This window comes from Anas acuta, chromosome 1, assembly GCF_963932015.1.
Source record: "Anas acuta chromosome 1, bAnaAcu1.1, whole genome shotgun sequence".
Lineage (NCBI taxonomy): Eukaryota > Metazoa > Chordata > Aves > Anseriformes > Anatidae > Anas > Anas acuta.
Genome location: NC_088979.1, coordinates 192,561,073 through 192,579,036, shown reverse-complemented (window position 1 = coordinate 192,579,036; position 17,964 = coordinate 192,561,073). Strand labels below are relative to the sequence as shown.

Genomic DNA, 17,964 nt, shown 5'->3' with positions numbered 1-17,964 from the left:
GGAGTTTATATTGTGTTTTATTGTTTAGATATAGAAAATCTCCAGCCTTCAGAAATCTCCAGTCATCTGCAAACCAAAATCTTCAAGTTCTTTAGCCCTGATAGTATGTCAGAAGCTTTTATCTTTGTATAATACAAGGCTAAAGCATCTTGGTCTGTGCATTTAAGACAGATAGTCCTACCTGTTCAGAGTACTGATTAGATAATCCAATTCATCCTACTTTTAATACTCACTTTACAAATCTCCAGAGCTGAGGTTAGCTGTTATTCGAAACTTGAACTAGCCCATGTATCATTCATCTGATGTGAGTGTAAAAATCAATAGTCATTTTGGAAAAGTGCCCTTTCCTTCTGCAACCACCTTGATGGAACTGCAAACATTCATTCATATTCATGTTGCATTTCCAATACCACCTTGTTATTTCTAGCAACACCAACTTAATTTCAGGAACCTGTGGTGTGTAAAAAAAAAAAAAAAAAAAAAAAAAGTATCAAAATACTGGTTAATAAAATTGGCCTAAAACCATCAGGCAATTTGAATATGAGCTCCCAAAGGTTCTAGCTGTTTTATTGCTATGGGTAAAAACTATTCAAGGACAAAATTGAATATTAAAATTTGTTTTGCAAACACGTCCTTAGTTTTTAATAAATATGTAGCAGCTGGCAGGAAAGTAGAACATCCTTCTGTTAAATAACAGTATATGTGTATATATATGTACAGCAACATTCTATTTTAAAAGATATATAGACCTTTTTCACAGGTATCCCTTGATACAGAAATAGAAAACAGTTTTGAAAGGAGGAAAGACAGATGGGAAGACTTTCTGAGTTTCGTGGCTATGTTTTTTGAGCTTCTAGTGAAACGATGCCATTTCCTGACATTTAAATGCAGAACTACCAAGTCCATTCTATAGTCCTAAATGTTGCTTTTGCAATTACACCTCCAGTGATTTTTGGCCAGTCCAGCTGAGTTCTCTAACTCACACTTCCCCCATCTGTATAATGGGAATAGTAATATTTACTTACCTATCTCATGAGAGTGTTATGGGGATTAATTATTTAATGCTTGAAAACCACTTTAAAGATTAAAATTCCTAGTTGACTACTCAGTATTATTATTAAAGCAAAACCTCACTAATCCACATGCTTTATAATCCACACCAAAATTGGCAGTGTTCCCCCACATCTGAGCAAAGATTTAATAATAAGGGTGTTGAGCAAGTTCTCTTATTACTAAGGCTTAATTATTATAACACAATATACTGGAGTAGCTTTACTAATGTGGTGTAAAGTGTAGCTAATTACAGCTAAACTACAGTAGCTAAAACAGATGAACAAACATTATCCTTGGCTTTGTTCATGTAAACTGGCAGTCAGACTTACCAGCCAAAGCAGGGGAAAGTCCCACTCACAAATCTTTTTCTAAGAATTATTTTTGTTCTTTCCTGTATTTCTGTTCAGTTTATTATACTGGATATAAGCACACAAAATAAAAGGCCTAAAAGAATACAACCATCTCACCCAGTCTCCACTGCATCAGTTTTTCCTTTCTTCTTGTAACTAGAGAAATAGGAAAAACTGGAATTCAGTGATACTTACTGTGTCTTTGTAATTTGCTGTAGGACTCAGTCCAGTCTTCTGCAGTTGCAGCATATCAAGAGACAAAATCCCTTTCCTGTTGTGCATGTCTCAGTCCCTCTCATTTCCACGTTCACATTGGGAACAGCACTCCATGGTGCTGTTAATCAGTTAGCTTCCTGATGTCTCTGTGATAGTATCTTTACAATATAGAGTTCCATATGGACAGGGAAAGTGTGAAGACACAAGTAGTTATTCCTGTTGCATGGCCCGATGATTCTTATAGCAAAGGTCATGCAGTAAAACCCATTCCACATTTCTTCCATGCAGCCAGTTTTCTGTAATGGCATGTATTTCCCCATAAGAGCAGAGCTGCTGATCTGTATTTTGACATGAAGAGTGATTTGGAGGGGTCAAACTTCAGACTCAACTGGAGGGATGCCAGAAATGTTGTGCACCCACCTCTGGCTTAAAATACACATGAACATTTTATCTTTGCGTATCCCAATAGCCTCTGTCTCTAAAAACATCTACTGTACTTGGGATACAATGACTTTGAATTCATTTAAGTGACTTTTTAAATGATCTGTGGTTATCCAGGTGTAAAAGGTCTTGCTTTTTAGCTCACTTAAAAGAAGCCATAAAGAGCAGTCAGCTCTTTTAGAGACAGCAGCACACCTATGAAAGTATAAGGAGTTATATAAAATACAACAAGCAGACAAGGTGTTTTGCAAAATCCTTGCCAGAGGCCTGATGCTATGATACTTAAGTCTAGATGAAACTAGCAGATCTTTTGGCTCTAGTCATTAGCACCTAAAATTTGATGAGTCTAAATAGTCATATAGAGCGTGACATAAAAAATATCATTCCAACCATTAGAGAGTAGAAGGCAAGATTCTGTAGAGGGCATTGGTTGCACTTGGCTCTGCCTCTGCCTTCTGTGACATGTCTCACTCCACCATCCCGTGGTGCAGTTCCCAGCTGGTGATTTGTGGCACTACACCAGGGAGAGGCTAGGGGAGCTCATGGAGGTTGCCAGATTTCTTTTATCTTGTTATTCTTTGCCTGGAAACAATCCGTCTGAAGCTGAAATGCATTTTTTTTACTTTGATAGTATGTGGTAACTCGCTTTCCAACCCATGTTTAACAAACGTGACCATAGAACATGTTATATTTCGTTTAGCTACAGAAACGCGTATGCAACCCAGAATTTTAAACATCTGGGTTCATTCTAACAATGTGTACTTCGTGTTTGCTCATTAGGAGCTGAACATTACAATATTGCATTCACTTACTCATGTACTTCCATCTCATTAGACAGTTTTTAGAGTAAATTGTCTCAGAGTCCAAAAGATGTCAGATACAACGATAGCCCCAACAGCAAGACTGGTCCCAAGGGCTGCCCTTTCAGTGCCCAGTAGCCTCAAGTCTGAAAAGGGGTTGCTAAAGATAGAATAAACTAATTCAAAAGCTTCTAACCTTAGCAGGACGGGAATATTTATTCATGAACCTTGTAAATAAGGATGCAGTTGAACCAAGTTATGTGTTTTGCTTAAGATCCTGCTGAGATCTTAAGTGAGAACTGCCAACACAGCACCTGCCAGGAACAGCTTTCTAGGGGGTATTTGATAAACAGTCAAAATGCTCTGAATTCCTTACTTACGAACTAAATTTTATGTATTATGTAGATACCTTTAATAATGACAGCTATTTATTGACCACACAAGATGTGATGCCAACTGGTAACTCCCATTTTAGCTCTGATAATTAATAATTTTAATATTTAAGTTTAATTAAGTGTGTAATATCGAGCTCTTAAATTATTCAGACTTTACGGAATGTTTTTCATTAATACCACACATTCTATTAACATATTTATGAACACCTTTTATGACTTAATGTGGCTTAATTCTATTAATAAAAACTAATTTAAAAGTCATTATCTTTTTTAATTATACAGTAACTTGTAATGCAGATTCTTCCTGCTCCACTGTGGCTCTGGAAGAAAACTGCCGAGGTTTCTGCAGCTTCTGTACTGCTGCCTGACTATGCAGAAAATGTAAAATTTTCTTTACTGAAGGGATGAGGGGCTATTGCCAGAGTAGCTTTGTTCTGATAGATATGTGAGATGCTCAGCACTTCAAAAAGTGGACCAAACAGACTGAAGGACCTAGTGAATGATAATATGTGTTTAGAGTAACATCATTCAAGAGTAGTGTTTAGGTTGTCCATAGACTTAGCACCAACACAGCAGTGAGGATCTTGCTGCATAGGATACAAGCACAGACTGTAGCTTTTCATCTCAGCTGTTGACAATATTAGTGAGTAATCCTGAAACACTTACACAGATACATTAACTTAATTCAAGGAAAAAGACAAATTTACCAAGTTCACTCAGATTAGTGATCATGCTCATTTGTTTAAATATTTAATGGATAGGACTATCTACTAGATTCATATCTATTGAATCGACTAAAAAGGTTCTTGGAACGACTGATAAACTGTGTACTTGTAATCATCTGGCCTTAAGGTTCACAGACAGAAGACTTTTACAGTAAATTAGTAAATCGATTTACTAAATTAATTTACCTGTTCCAGGTCTGAAATATAAACAGATTGTATACCATGCCTTTTCTTTTTTTCCATCTCCTATTCCATGGCAGGTTTAGATAGTTGTTTTCTGCATAGAAAATTTACTTTTTTTATACTTGCTATTGTAAGAACAGTATTAAAATCATCTTTGTTCATCAAGTTCTGACTGATGCTGTAGACAGCCAAATGAGGCAGAGCTTAGGCACGTCACAGTGAATTGCTTATGGATGTGATTTATATTTAAAAGGTGAGCAATAGCAGGGCAGTCAAGTTAGATGCAACACCATGGGTTCATCCAAGCCCAAGATACAACACAGTCCACTTGCTCCCCAGGATTCTCATACCCTGACTGCTTCTGAATTCTTTGGTTATCTCCTGTATTAGCCTGAAAATTCTCAGGCCACTCACACTTGCTAAAATTGGCCTGATATGGGGAGATGGGTCTAAATCTCTGAGGCACTCCACTCAGCTTTGATCAGCAGCCCCAAAAAGGTTTCCCAGAAGGAGCTCCTCAGCACTGGTTATGTACATGTTCAACAGAAGAGCAGACATCCGCTTCCAGAGGTCTTCAGAGACACCTCCCTTTGTCTCTGACTCTGTAAGGCAATTAAATGATTATCTCAAGTGATTAGGCTGGTAAAATACTGCTGAAGCGGTGTCATAATTAAACAGCTAACTCAGGGAAAGGTATTTACTGAGGATGCACTCGTTATAGACTAGGGTCTGAAGAGTAAGAATAGGAACTCTTCTAGCCAGATAAATCACTTCCCATGTTTCTTTGTTAACCACCTTTAAAGTAAACATGTTACCTAAAAAACTGAAAACAGCTTTCATCCATAGCGCTTCATTGGGTTCATGAAATACAAATCAATGCATATGCTGACTTTCATGTTTCAAGAAAACATTCAGTATTTTTCTAAAGGATTTGTTCAAACTCTCCCTTGCAATGTACAGTTTTGCCCTCCCTGCACTATGTCTAAGTTTTCCTTTTCTCTCTGTTCCCTTAGTTCCAAAATAAGCAATATCATCTCTTGAACTTCTGTAAGTTTGGTCTTCCAAGTGTAACTAACAATCTGTTCTTTCTGAAGTGTGTTTCAATAATTCTCAAATTAGATTTCTGAACATGAAAGCACTTATCTGAAAATACTCGGTGCACAGTAAAAAAATGGTGATTAAAGAGAATTTTACCTGAGCTGAGATCATTCAAAGTCTCATCAGATGGCCCTTACAAGGACTCTATGAACACCATCTCTGCTGTAAAAATATTTGAGGCAACTTCCATTTAATATCTAGATAAAGGATAAAATGAAAAACGGATACAATGAACCCAAAGGAACTGAATTATTGCTCATCAGTAATAATTAGTAACATGAAAAGAAGTAGGGCAACAGAGGAGGATTGCACTGGAAAGGGAATAAAGCAAGAAGCGGAGCTCTGCTTCCTGGTGTTGGAATAGGTCAATGGCTGATTTTTCTGAATTTTCTGCATATAAAATTAAATGTTTGAAGTTTGTAGAGGAGATAAAAGTATCCCTCACTTACCTCACATTTACAGCCACAGCTCCTTAGTTTCTGGGGACATCTGCAGAAGCCATGCTACCAGTAACTCCCATGAGTAGTAGTGCCCTATCTTCCAGTATTATTAGATCAGCGATGAAGAGAAAAATGCACATCTTTGATAAAAGAGAGACTAGATTTGGCACTGTTTCTTGTTCCAACATTAGCCTTTTCCTGATGAATCATCCTACTTTTGAGAAAAGCTGAAGCACAGAATTCAGAAATAAAACATGCAGGGATTCAGATGCATGTTCATTTTCGTGTGATCTTTAATGCCTTTATATAATTCACTCTAGTTACCCTGTCCATCCATCCTCAACCTTTGCAAAATACAATGTGTGAAGTCAAAATAACAAATTACTAGAAAGCAGGAAAAGTCCACTCACATTTATAAGCTACTACAAAGAGTCACCAGGATATCACTGAGCACAAACAAGAGAGCAGTATAAAGAGTATGGTTAGACCAAGATTTCAAGAAATGTGATTAGGTTTTCATTGCATCAGAAACAAGACCCCAAGATATCAAACAGATCAATTAACTGCATTTGCAGGAAAGGAGAAGTAGTTTGTATGCCAAAATAACTAAGTACAATCTAGATTTATTTTTGTAAAGGTAAATGGTATGCCATTTTCAGACAGAATCAAGGCATGGCATCCACAGCAAGCTGCTAAAAAAGCATAAGGGCAACACTAAGAACAAAAGGGCTAGCCCACCTGGACACGGTGACTAGACAGTGCACAGCAGAACGTGCATAAATCATGGTGATGTTTATTTCCAGACCTGTAGGTTTGGGTGTGGATAACAGCAGTGGAAGAAGCGTGGATTTCTCTCTTTTAAGCCAAGCAAAGGGTAATTAGTGAGAAAACATTTGCATAACACTAGTGAATAATTAACAAGAAGTGAGAGTTTATAGTAGGAAGTCAGGAGGATGCAGTGCCCACTGCCACACACTCTCCAAGAGAGTTTGGGACACAGGGAGGGGAATGCATGACGTACTGTACCAGGGCAGCTGGACAGAGGTATCAAGAACATTTCTGACAATACAAACCTCAGCGAATCATTCATTTCTGGAGACAAAGGATGCACTATGTCTGGACTGAGGAAGCTATGGGATGAAAGATTAAAGAATCTTTAAATATTCTGAAATATCCCTCCTTAGAGAGTGTTGAGGGAAAGCTGCAGGAGGCCAGTGTAATCAGGAACATCACAAGCACGTTAAGCTATAATGAGAAAGAGCCAAATTCATTCCTGGTGTAACACTGCCAGCATTAGTGGATACTCACCAGGGGACAATTTGTCCCATTTTTGTTATTAGCAGCATCTGTAAGAACTGTTTGCCACCTTCTGGCAGTACATAATTTCAGACAAAAAGTAGGAAAAAAAATGCACCATATTTTTAATGTAATCAAAAACTCTTTGATTCCCTAGGAACATAATTCTGGAACGAGGTGAAAACAGCTGCTTAGACATTTCAGGAAACGTTTCATAATAAAGAAAGTGTTCATAGCTTTAAAATATTGTTCATTACTCACATACTTCCGAAATAAAAATGGCATTGAAATTTTATTGTAGTTAAGTAACAATGTGATGTCATTTCCATTCTTAACATTACTATTAAATATTGAAGAAATTAATACTTCTATCTTATACTTAATTTTATGTGATGAAAAATCACACATTCTTGATAAACTCCCAAGCAATTATTTAAAATATTTTGATACAAAAGGAGAGCCCAGCAGCAAATCTGAAGTCTTGTCTCTCTTGACCTGAGATTTAAGTAGAGCAGCTAAGCAGAGCATGAACAGATTTGACACAATCTTAGAAGGGCAACCTGTAATGAAAACGCAGGTATTACAGAAAATTAAATAAACTTATTAGTAGGCTGAGCTCTTTCCTCTGACTAGGTACCTAGGCAAAGCTCAGAAGTAAGACAGGCATAAATCTCTTCTTGATTCGCAATAAGGCTAGGCTTTTGCTGGTGGTTCAGATGCATCCATCAGCAAGCACTGGATCCAGAGAAAGAACAAAGCTTTATTTAAGAGAGGAGCATGTAGATATGTGAGTAATATCTTCATTTCCAGACCTCTGAAAGCACATAAGCTGACGCAGCAAAGCAAACAACTCGTGTGTGTGTCAGGTCTACCTCAAATAACAACAAAAAACATCTTTAGACAGAAAACTTCTGGTTGTGATGCTTTCCCCTTGTCACTGTTCATCCCAAATGGCTCTGATCATCTCTCATCCTCCTACACACTGAAGGGTGTCTGTGTGTCTGTGCTGTCTCTTACTCAGTTAGCAATTTGCTCCTTGCCTGGGAGTTATGTGAAAGAGGTCGTAGGTGAGTCATTCTAGCACATTCCATAGAAGTGCTGCCAACCTGCATGCCAGTTGCTCGTGGAAACTAAAAGCCGCCCAGAAAGCACCTACTAAATTACTCCAAATCAAATGCCGTCACAATGACAGATGATAGTGCTGCCCCCAGGTCATTTATCTTGTCTAAACTGGTAGGTCAAGGGAGATTTTCTCCCTTCAGAGAAGGGAGGAAAGCATCTATTAGCCTTCAGTGAGATGTGTATCTTCAGAAAATCATTTCTCCCACAGTAAGTATGATATCCATAGTGACAAAGTAAAATACAAATTTAAAACTACATCAACCCTAAATCTCTCCTGTAGGTTCAGATGAATGTGATATCCTTCACTTCTGCTTATAAGCTGTTTGGGCATTAGTAGTTCAAGCTCTATTAAACAAATGCAATCTTCAATTCCTCCCAGAACTGAAGAGGGGAAAAAAAAATTAAAATTATTGCTCTGTCTCTGGTTGAGTATGTTTGCAAAATATTTTGAGATACTTTGGGATAACAGAAACTGAAAGTAGGTTATGTTTGCACTTAACACCACAGGTTTTATGTAAAGCTTAAAAAATAGGACAAAACATTATCTTTTCAGATGTATTAAGATTTTTTTTCCAAAGTGTAGTTATGCCCTCAGAATAAGCCTAAAAAGAAATCATTAGTTCAGTTGCTCAAAGGATAAAATTTGGTGTTTTTCACATGTTTATGCTTGTCATGGAAAAGCAATCGTTTCAGTGCAGGTTGAACAAGTCCAAATGAACCTTTATGGCTCAAACAAAGCTCTTAAAAATGTTTTTTCTTTTGAGCAACAAATTACTTGTATTACTGTGCTTTGCTCCACCATAATAGTTTTGCTGTTTTCCTATAATTTTCAAATATTAGAGAACAGTCAATTACAATACCCTATCATCAGCATTGTACTCACTAGCCAGGGACATCTTGCAACCATAACTTGTTGACATGAACATCTACCAAAGATGAGGACGACTTTTAGCCTAATTTCCTTTTATTTAAAACAAAAAGTGGATTAGATTGTGTTTTTGCTGTCACAGCACTTGAAGCTTAGAGAAAGTCACTTCAAGTTCTTGCTTGCAAGTACCATATTGCTGGAGAATAGGAGTGGCAGTTTTACTTCATGGCAGATGTTCCCTCAGCCACTGGAAATAGAGCTTATATGGGTGCCTGCCCAAGGAGGATGCCAAACTTAGTATATCAAAAAAACTGCAGCCAGTATCTCACCTGGGACCAGGACAGACAAATTTCCCTTTAAGCTATGGCTGCAGGACTTCTTGCTTAGTTGGTTATGTTTTCGATTTTGTTAGGGTTTTCTAGGAGACAGCCAAAAATCTGATAATGCCTATAATATGGCAAGTTCTAGCTTATAGATAACTACATATACATATTATTACATGTAACAAATATGTACCTGTTGACTCACTGTTGCTGAGGTAGGTTCTAACTCACTATAGTTTCTCACTGCAACAGCTGATGATTCTTCCATCCCCTCCAAAAATGAATACTGAAAACAATAAATAAATGCAATTGTCTTGAAGTACAGCCCATTAATGAATCAGGGTAGTATTTCCCACAGCTATCCAATCTCCAGGGAATAAAACAGCAGGCTGCTTACCCCCAACTCGCTTTCCTCTGAGTGGCCATAAGTAATAGGTACAACATTGTCCTTTGTGCCCCAAAGGAGAAGCAAGGAGTGTTTGCAGCCCTGCTTTTGAAGTGCCCTCCTCCTGCCTGAGTGAGAACCAGATGATTTCCGCACAGTGGCACATTTTGTGCAGAAGTACACTCCTTACCCAAGAGCATCTTGCTGCTCCAGACCATTTGATGTCTCTACTTATGTGCAGCTGATGTTTCCCAAAGTAACGAGATATTTCTGTAACTTCAGATGCTCTCAGGGCCTTGCACGAGACCCGATAATGGCCCTCTGCTCTTCACTACCCCTCAGTGAAAAATATCATCTTTGTGACTAGCAGGAAAGAAAGACTGTACTTAAGTCAAAAATGCTGGCCAGACCAATGCTCATCCCCACCTGTACCCTGGGGAGGTGTGCGATGGAGTGTGGCACTGCTGTAAAAAGCACAGACTGAGCTGAGCTTGTTTCCTTTTTCTTCATTCATGCTGCTCACGTACCGATGACTTAACGGGAGAAAAATCACCCGGGGCAGTTTGCGGTACGGCAGAGTGCGGGGTCTCTGCGCGCCCGTCTCTCTCTGAAGTAGAGGTTAACACAGGCTAACGTAATCTGCAGGGAAGCAGTGTAAATTAGCTTGTCCCGAGCTCCACGCTGCTGCAGATGGATTAATTTGCTAAGAGCCAAGGTGGTTTGTTCAGCGCCGGCGCAGGCACCTCGCTGGTGCACAGTGGCAGGTTCCCACTGCGTTGCCTAGTCCCACGCTACCTGTAAAGAAACTGGGCAAAGGGACAGGGGCCCCATGAAGGATCACTGTTTTGAGGGATAACCAAAGCAGAATCTCCTGGATTTCAGATCTAAGAAAAGCCCAGGTGGGTCTGCTCCTCTCGCCACCACAGCCTGCAGAATTACAGAATTAAAGAACCAGCCTGGAGAAGCAAATGCTTTTTGTAGGCAAGCTCATAAGAGCTGATAACTCTACATGCATGAGCCTCCCTTTTATTTTTTCTTGCTCAGTGCCAAGCAGGGAGCAGATGGTACATTAGTCAGCCTTAACTGGAGGGTAAGAAAGTGTGATTTAAAAAAAAAAAAAAAAAATCATTTGAGACCCTCAGCCCATTTAGATTCCAAGCTCAAAGTTTATTTGTCTTACACAGAACTTGTACTTTTTCCCCTCTCAAATGCTAATCCTCTCCACGCATATGCTCATTATGCAAAAGCATATGACAAACACCATCTGGGAAAATAAATAGCTCCTCAGCTAACTGCACTGCTCCCTCCCCTTACGTCACCCACCTCACTATTGTCTCTCCTATTTTTATCCGCAAAACAGCAATCACTCAATCAAGCTATTAACTTAAATGTGCTGTCTCAGTCAAACAAGCTGCAGAGCCCAGATTGGGCAGTAAATCCCATTCCATTTTTCAAGATGATGTGCATCTTTATGATAATTTGAAACTAGCCGTAGCACTGAGAAAAGTAAACGCGGCATTTAAAGGACAGTTGGCATCACTGAGAGATGCTAGTCCTGACCCACTGAAGCCCAGGCTTGTTTTCCAGCTAGAAGGTTACATTTTCTCCCCCAAGAAATATGCAGCTCTTGCCACAGGTTCCACCTCGTTTCCATGGATCCCTGAGACAGTCCTTCATCTCTGACAGATTATTGCTCATACTGTTCAGAGCCAGGCAATGGTGCTAAATAGGGAATGACATTAGCCAAGTTCAGTGATTTCTCTAACCTCAGTGTAGACGGGTAAGAATAGGAGCTGTGCTGTCATTAGTCATGATGGATTTGTAGTCTGCCTGAATGTTAATCAAAAGCAATGAGGATCAGATATGCAAAAGAAGACATTTGGGGACACCATCTCAGAATATTGTGTTTTGTACCAATGTGTTAGGAAAATCATCATGATTCAGCAAAGGAGATGTCTCTTTGGCTAAATTAAACGGAATGTGCACAGCCTGACCATATTGTGTTGAGGCTAAGTAACCAGGAGAAATTCAAAATGCACAGCCAAGAGACTTAGCGGCTGACGCTGTGATATAAAGGCAGAGCTCTGTAAGTACCCTGTAAGAATTGTGGGGCCATAAACACTGCAATATTATATCTGTTTAGAAAAAATATGAGACAGAATTCAATGATGACCTTATCTGGGCTACAAATTCTTGTCAATTATTATATGCTTGTAGGGACATGTTTAATAGATGGCAGAAAGTCCTTCTCATTTGTCCTCAGAGACAGCGCTGATATTGCCCAGCTAAGAAATCCATTATACAGCTACAAAAGAGGCAATTTGATTTCATGAGCACGTGTCTTTATTATTTTAAGAATAATTTAACATAGGAGGAGAAAAAGAGAACCTGTATGAAAAAAGACCGAGGTTTCCAGCATGTGCAGTTACCAGCCCTGAGGTTCTTTCTTCTCCCGACTCTTTTATTTTTATTTATTTGGCTGGGGGTGGATTGTGTTTTGTTGGTTTTTTTCCTCCCCACTGACTTCACCGGGAGTTTCACTTCGCCTAAAAGACCAAGGAATTTAATTCGCGTGCGTGGTTCGGGTGTTGATGTTGCTAAAAATGTGTATGTGTATGAAATACGTGCTCTGCCTTGCTGCACACACCCTTAACTCCCTTCTCTTTGCTGTCACAACAGACGAACCAAACTCCTGGAGTGCTCCCTCTGCCACCTCCCCAGGTCTGCCGGAAGTAGCTCTTTCCCTCGACGACATAATCTCACCATTATCTTCATCACACATAGCCCCACCCTCTGACCCTTCTCACCAGATAAGCCCAGAACCAACATGGGATATCAAGAGGGAACACGAAGTAAGGAAACCAAAGGAGCTTTCGGTGAACGGTCACAAAAAGAAAAGGTTAGGAGAACAAAGAGAAAGGTCAGCAAGTCCTAAAAAGGTAGACAGGTCAAAGCACGAAGAGGCTTCTTGGAAAGGATATTCAGAAGGCAAAAATAAGACCACTGATGGTGGCAGGCACACCTCAGAAAGCAAAGTGGTGGGACACAGTGTTATGATCGAGGCTGGCGTGAGAGAGCACGTGTGTGCTGGAACCAGTGACGAACAGTTTGGGAGGCTGAAGAAGCCGGAAAGCAAGAGGGGAGGATCTCTTAGCAAAAAAGAAGATCACAAATCCACAAATACCAGTGAGAAGAAGTCAGCTGCAGCACCCGACCACATCAGGCTTGATACAGGTGCTACCAAGACGTACAGCAGCAATCGCTGCAGCTCGCCTGGAAGCGATATGGACCACAGCCAGAGGGACCCTGACGGGAAACCCAGCGAGTTCCCCAGGAAGGGACATCTCCACTCCATTAGCACTCGCAGCACCAACACCACAGTTCGAAAGGCAACGGTCTCCCCAGGGCCATGGAAAATCCCTGGCTCGGATAAGCTACCTAGTGTCCTGAAGTCTGGTACTTCTGCCATGAGCAGATAAGCACGGGACTGTTGCCCTCTAACTGTCTCAAATCGACGCAGAACATTCTTCTTAGTTTTTGTCTCACATTGATTTATTTTAATTTATTTTAACTATCACGCATTATACACAAAGCATTGAGGAATGAAAACATTAGTGTGTAATTCCATGACAATGTGCACAGTATCTAATAAGTTCAAAAGCATATAGTCAACACGGAGATTTAAAACCGACCCTAAAGTCCCAGTTCCATTTTAGGGACTTTGGCAGCTATGGAAGAAACCAAAACAATATGAAGGACAGTACATCAGAGAAAGGGTAGTGCAGTGTAGCTTTAGCATTTTTTTCCACTGCATGAAGGACTTGGATTTCATTCAAACTTTATATCAAGAAACTGGAACAAGTTAGAGCAATCGCAAACTGGAACATCGCCTTAAATAAAACTGCACGGAGCAAGCTGAAACTGAGAGAGGATCTTTTCATGGAGCTAAAATGTTGTAAATAAATTGTTCTCGACATATCTAGACAGGGGTTAAAGGGTTTCTTTGAAGCATTCAGAACTGTATGCCCATGACACATCTCCACTGTTACCACTTTGGGATAGTCCACGTGATACCCTGTAGCATAGTTCACTGGGCGCTACGGGAGGAGTTGGGAATCTAGTGGATTAGTTTCTGTGATACCATTTCTACTGCCATTTTTGTGAACAAACCATATTTCTGTACATTGGAAAGGAGTTAGGGTGGAGTTGTATTTGCAAAAATTATTTTCCAAAGCAATTTACTACAGGTTCCCCAAATCCTGCAAGGTAACACTCAAGCCAATTGGCCAGGCTCAGAACTTCAGACATCCACAAGGCCCTTGCAATGAAAGGAAGATTGCTACAGAGAAAAAGCTGCAGTTTCCTTAAGGAAAGGCCTTTCCCTCCTTCAGAAAATGATAGCTTCTCTTATCAACAGTGCTATGTTTCATACCCACTTGCATTTAGTTAGGATGCTCTCACCTTCCATCCCCTATGTTTGGCAGAGCAGGTGCCTTTAAGGCACAAGTTAACAATAGTTAGACTGAAATTCCGTCTTTGATGTCTTCGTTCAGTAAATTCAATATATTTCCATTTTTAAAAATGGTTTCCATATTATCATTTCTTCCCTACCTCCATTTTTTTTTTTTTTTTTAGCATTTTTTGCTTATCTGTTTTGAATTTCAAGCCTTAAGTGCCAGGTAAACATTCCAGTCTGCCTTCACAGGAAATAAGTCCAAGTTCAGTCAATCGGTCACTATCTTGTTTAAAAAAAAGATGTTGTGTGTATGTATAAATGTGCACATGCTTATTTGTCTGTCAAAATTAAAACAAAATCCTGGGCAATAATACATTGGTAATTCTAAAAATAAAAAATAAAAAAAATACTGTCAAAAAAACATATTTTAAAACTATTATTCTCTAGCAATCTTAGTTCCTTACATGCTCTGCTGAAAAATTAGATTGAGATTGGCTTTGTTCCAAGAAATTAGCACATTACTGTACATCCCAAACATTGCACTGGACTGAGAAATTTATAGGCATGTTTCCTCCTGTCCAATTATTTGAAAAGCCTCAAGTAAAGGATTTTGCAGCTTTCAAACAACTTTTTTTTTTATATATAGAAAAAAGAAATCCGTCTATAGTTTCTAAAAAAGCACAAGTCCATGTAGCTGTTTATAAAACTCTTATTTAATGGAAAAAAAAAATAAAAGAAATAAAAAAATCTTTATCCCCTGAACTAGAATCCAATATAATTTGCCATTAATTTATTGAATCTGATTTTGGACAATGCTTCTGTAGTGTAGATGCACGTCCCAGTATCTTATTTTTATGTATAAAGAAAGCAAACAATGAAATCTGAAAAACAGTTGAGATTATGCTTGCATAAACTCTAATTTGCACAGTTCACAGCTACTCCTTGTGCAGTAATTGCTTTATGCGGCTGTAATCGATAACCTGTGAAGACAGCACATCATCTAAACCCCATTCCAAATAATATTTCTGTGTAGTGTTAGCTGTGAATTTACCCTGTACAGCTCTATCTCTATAAATATAATTCCATGTATTAATAGTCACAGAAAGGCTGTAAGTGAGCAACTATTTTTATGAAACGCACCACTATGGATAAATTAACTTTTACAGAAATCTTGTTTACTGTATGATATTCTAAACCACTGTCAAATAAAATATATATCCAAAAATCTTTTTTTTTTCAATTGTACATAGTCTGTGTGAATTTTGAGTGACATGCTTCAGTGTTACACCAAGAAACAATCATTTGCATGCATATGAGTAGAATTAATGAACTACTGCATTACAGATATGGGAACGCTCTGTTTTTATTTAATGAATTTATTTAATTAATGAATTTGCATGTAGGCAATCAAACAAGTTCTGTATAGACACTTTAAGGTGTAGGAGGGTACACAGGTGCAGGAAAATGTCTCCTCTGGTTGAGAACTGAACTCTTATTTTCCTTCCAGCCCCAGGAAGCACAGGAACAGGGTGGTCAGGCTCCCAGCATCCACAGAGATACATCGTGGGTATATACAATGCATGCAAAAGGAATTTGGCAGCTCTAACTAGCCCTAGAAACTGTTTGCAAGCTGGGCGAAGGGGGCATAATTTGATTTCCAGTTTACTTCACAGAAACAATGTCTCAGAAAGCATCATAAGGGTGTCAAAAGAATGGTAACGAGACAGCCTGTTCTGGGGCCTAATCCATCTCTGGCTGAGCAGAACAGAAAAATGCTCCTTACCTTCAGTTAGGCAAAATAAATCATCAGCTTACAGACTATAGGCACAGTAAGCTGTGCTCTGAGAAAATACCAATATTTTTCATACAAATATAGCGTTTTTTTAAGTATTTCCATTTTCCTTAAACTAAATTTTTGTTTAAAAAATAGTAATTTGCCTTCATCCACAGAGTCCTTTTCTGAAGAGCCTCATTTTTCAGAAGATGAATGTTTCACATAAAGAAATTCAACCAGCTGAACTAATAACGTCATTTTTCATTACAATAAACACGTAACAAATTTGAAGCACCTTTTAATACTCCAAAAATTGTTGCTGCTCCTTAGATAGCTACCATTTCCATGGCCAGAACTGTGAGTATGGGCCTGCATCAGACCCAGCGGCGTCATGGGGAAGCATGCTGAACTCATGTAGGCTCATCAGTGTGTTCCTCTGCCCAGTCTAGGGGCAGTTAATTTTCCTGTTCATTTCATCTCCTTTAAACAACACTGGCATAGTAGCATAGTATTCGCATGGTATTGCTATTCTTGTGACTGCTTTTTATTTAATTTTTCATATCTATGCAGTAACACAGGAAAGTGGATATTTGTTTTGATGCCGCTTTGCTGCCCCAGGCCCCGTTGCATCCTCGCTGGCTGGCATGCGATCAGCAGCACACAGCTGGGGAGGAGTTTGGGTGAAACCTCACAGGCAGGGGTTGGTGCAGCCCTTCTCTCAAACAGCAGCAAAGGTTGTCCATGGAACTAGTCAGACCATCACTGGACATTTTTTTCCTGAGTGTTGCATTTCTCTCCAGCCAAATACCATGTGTCTTTTCCAGGATAAATGTCAGTGGCTCCTAGAGCCTCCTCTAATCCCAGTTTCTAATTTTGCCTGTCCTTTCACTCATTCCAGGTCTAGGGAGGAAGGGAGGAAAGTAAAACCGGGTTTCTCATTATTCAAAATTGAACTTTTTCATCCATATCAACCACCTCTGGCAAGCTGATAGTGTTTTATTACTCTTTATTGAAGAATCAAAGTATATATGAGGTTTGGGCCAGGCCCACGCTTGGTGCTGAGCAGCTGAGCAGCAGAGCAGAACAGAAAAGCCCCTTACTCCAGAAAGATCTTCACTGAGTGCTACAAGAATCAAATGAAGGTGACATGGGGGAATGCAGTGAGACAAAAGTGGTCTGCCAGGAGCCGGCTCCCCAGCCTTGGGATATGCTGCACCCTTCTCTGTCAACACAAGCCTGCCAGGAAGAATGGGTTCTGTGGCTCAGTCCCTCTCTGGCTATTTCTCTGCTTAGTACCTTTAAAAAGTCCACATAAAGCATGGAGTCTGGAAGAGTGCATTTTCAAACAAGTTTCATTAAATAAAAAAAAAATACTGAAAAGTGTAAAACTCCCCTAAGTTCTTGCCAAAGATGCCCTTTTTTTCTAGAAAGCTGGTGGATTCATAAGTTAGTTACAACAGAGCTCAGTCTGCTCTGGTTTCTCTGACACCATCGTCCCCTAAACACGAGGGACATTTGTAGTCCATGGTCCATCTACATACTCGCTCCATGGCCTCAGTGACAAGGCAGCCAACAATTCAGCACCGGTGCAGCTAGTTGTCTTCCAGGAATTGATGCAGAAGTTCAAGCACAGCCCCATTTCTCCCCCGATAATTTTCATCTCCCCTCTGAAGTGCCTTCAACCACCATTGCCAGGAATGTCTCATCTCCACCAAAGACCAACTGTAGCCTGATTTGCACCACCTATTCTGAATATTATCTCATGCTTAGCCTCCTGTATCAGGTGTCCTCAGTACCACCAGATGTATCCTCTTCCTTCACAGCTCCCCACCATTTTTGTTCTTAATTCTATCTCTAAGATCAGCTCTGCTGCATTCCAATGGATTGATTCTTCCATTCCATTTTCTGTTTGTATCCTACAGAACTTTGTCTTTCTCCTTCTTCTTTTTCTGTCTGTCCCTTTCCCACCATCCGACATCATTTACCACTCACCCAATCCCTACTTTACATATCTCTGCAGCTCCATGTTGAACACCTCT

At 39.5% G+C, this 17,964-nt stretch overlaps 1 protein-coding gene across 16 annotated transcripts in view; it reads left to right on the top strand.

The window, feature by feature from the left end:
* Positions 1–15,388, top strand: part of MAGI2 (membrane associated guanylate kinase, WW and PDZ domain containing 2) — a 758,260-nt gene extending 742,872 nt beyond the window's left edge. For 12 of the 16 annotated variants that reach the window (XM_068669894.1, XM_068669893.1, XM_068669891.1 and 9 more), the window contains one exon: positions 12,375–15,388. In XM_068669894.1, the coding sequence (XP_068525995.1) occupies positions 12,375–13,174 (800 nt within the window). In that variant the 3' untranslated portion in view covers positions 13,175–15,388. The remainder of the gene's footprint in view (positions 1–12,374) is intronic. The other 4 variants (XM_068669899.1, XM_068669900.1, XM_068669897.1 and 1 more) reach the window with 2 other exon arrangements.
* Positions 15,389–17,964: the final 2,576 nt, after the last annotated feature.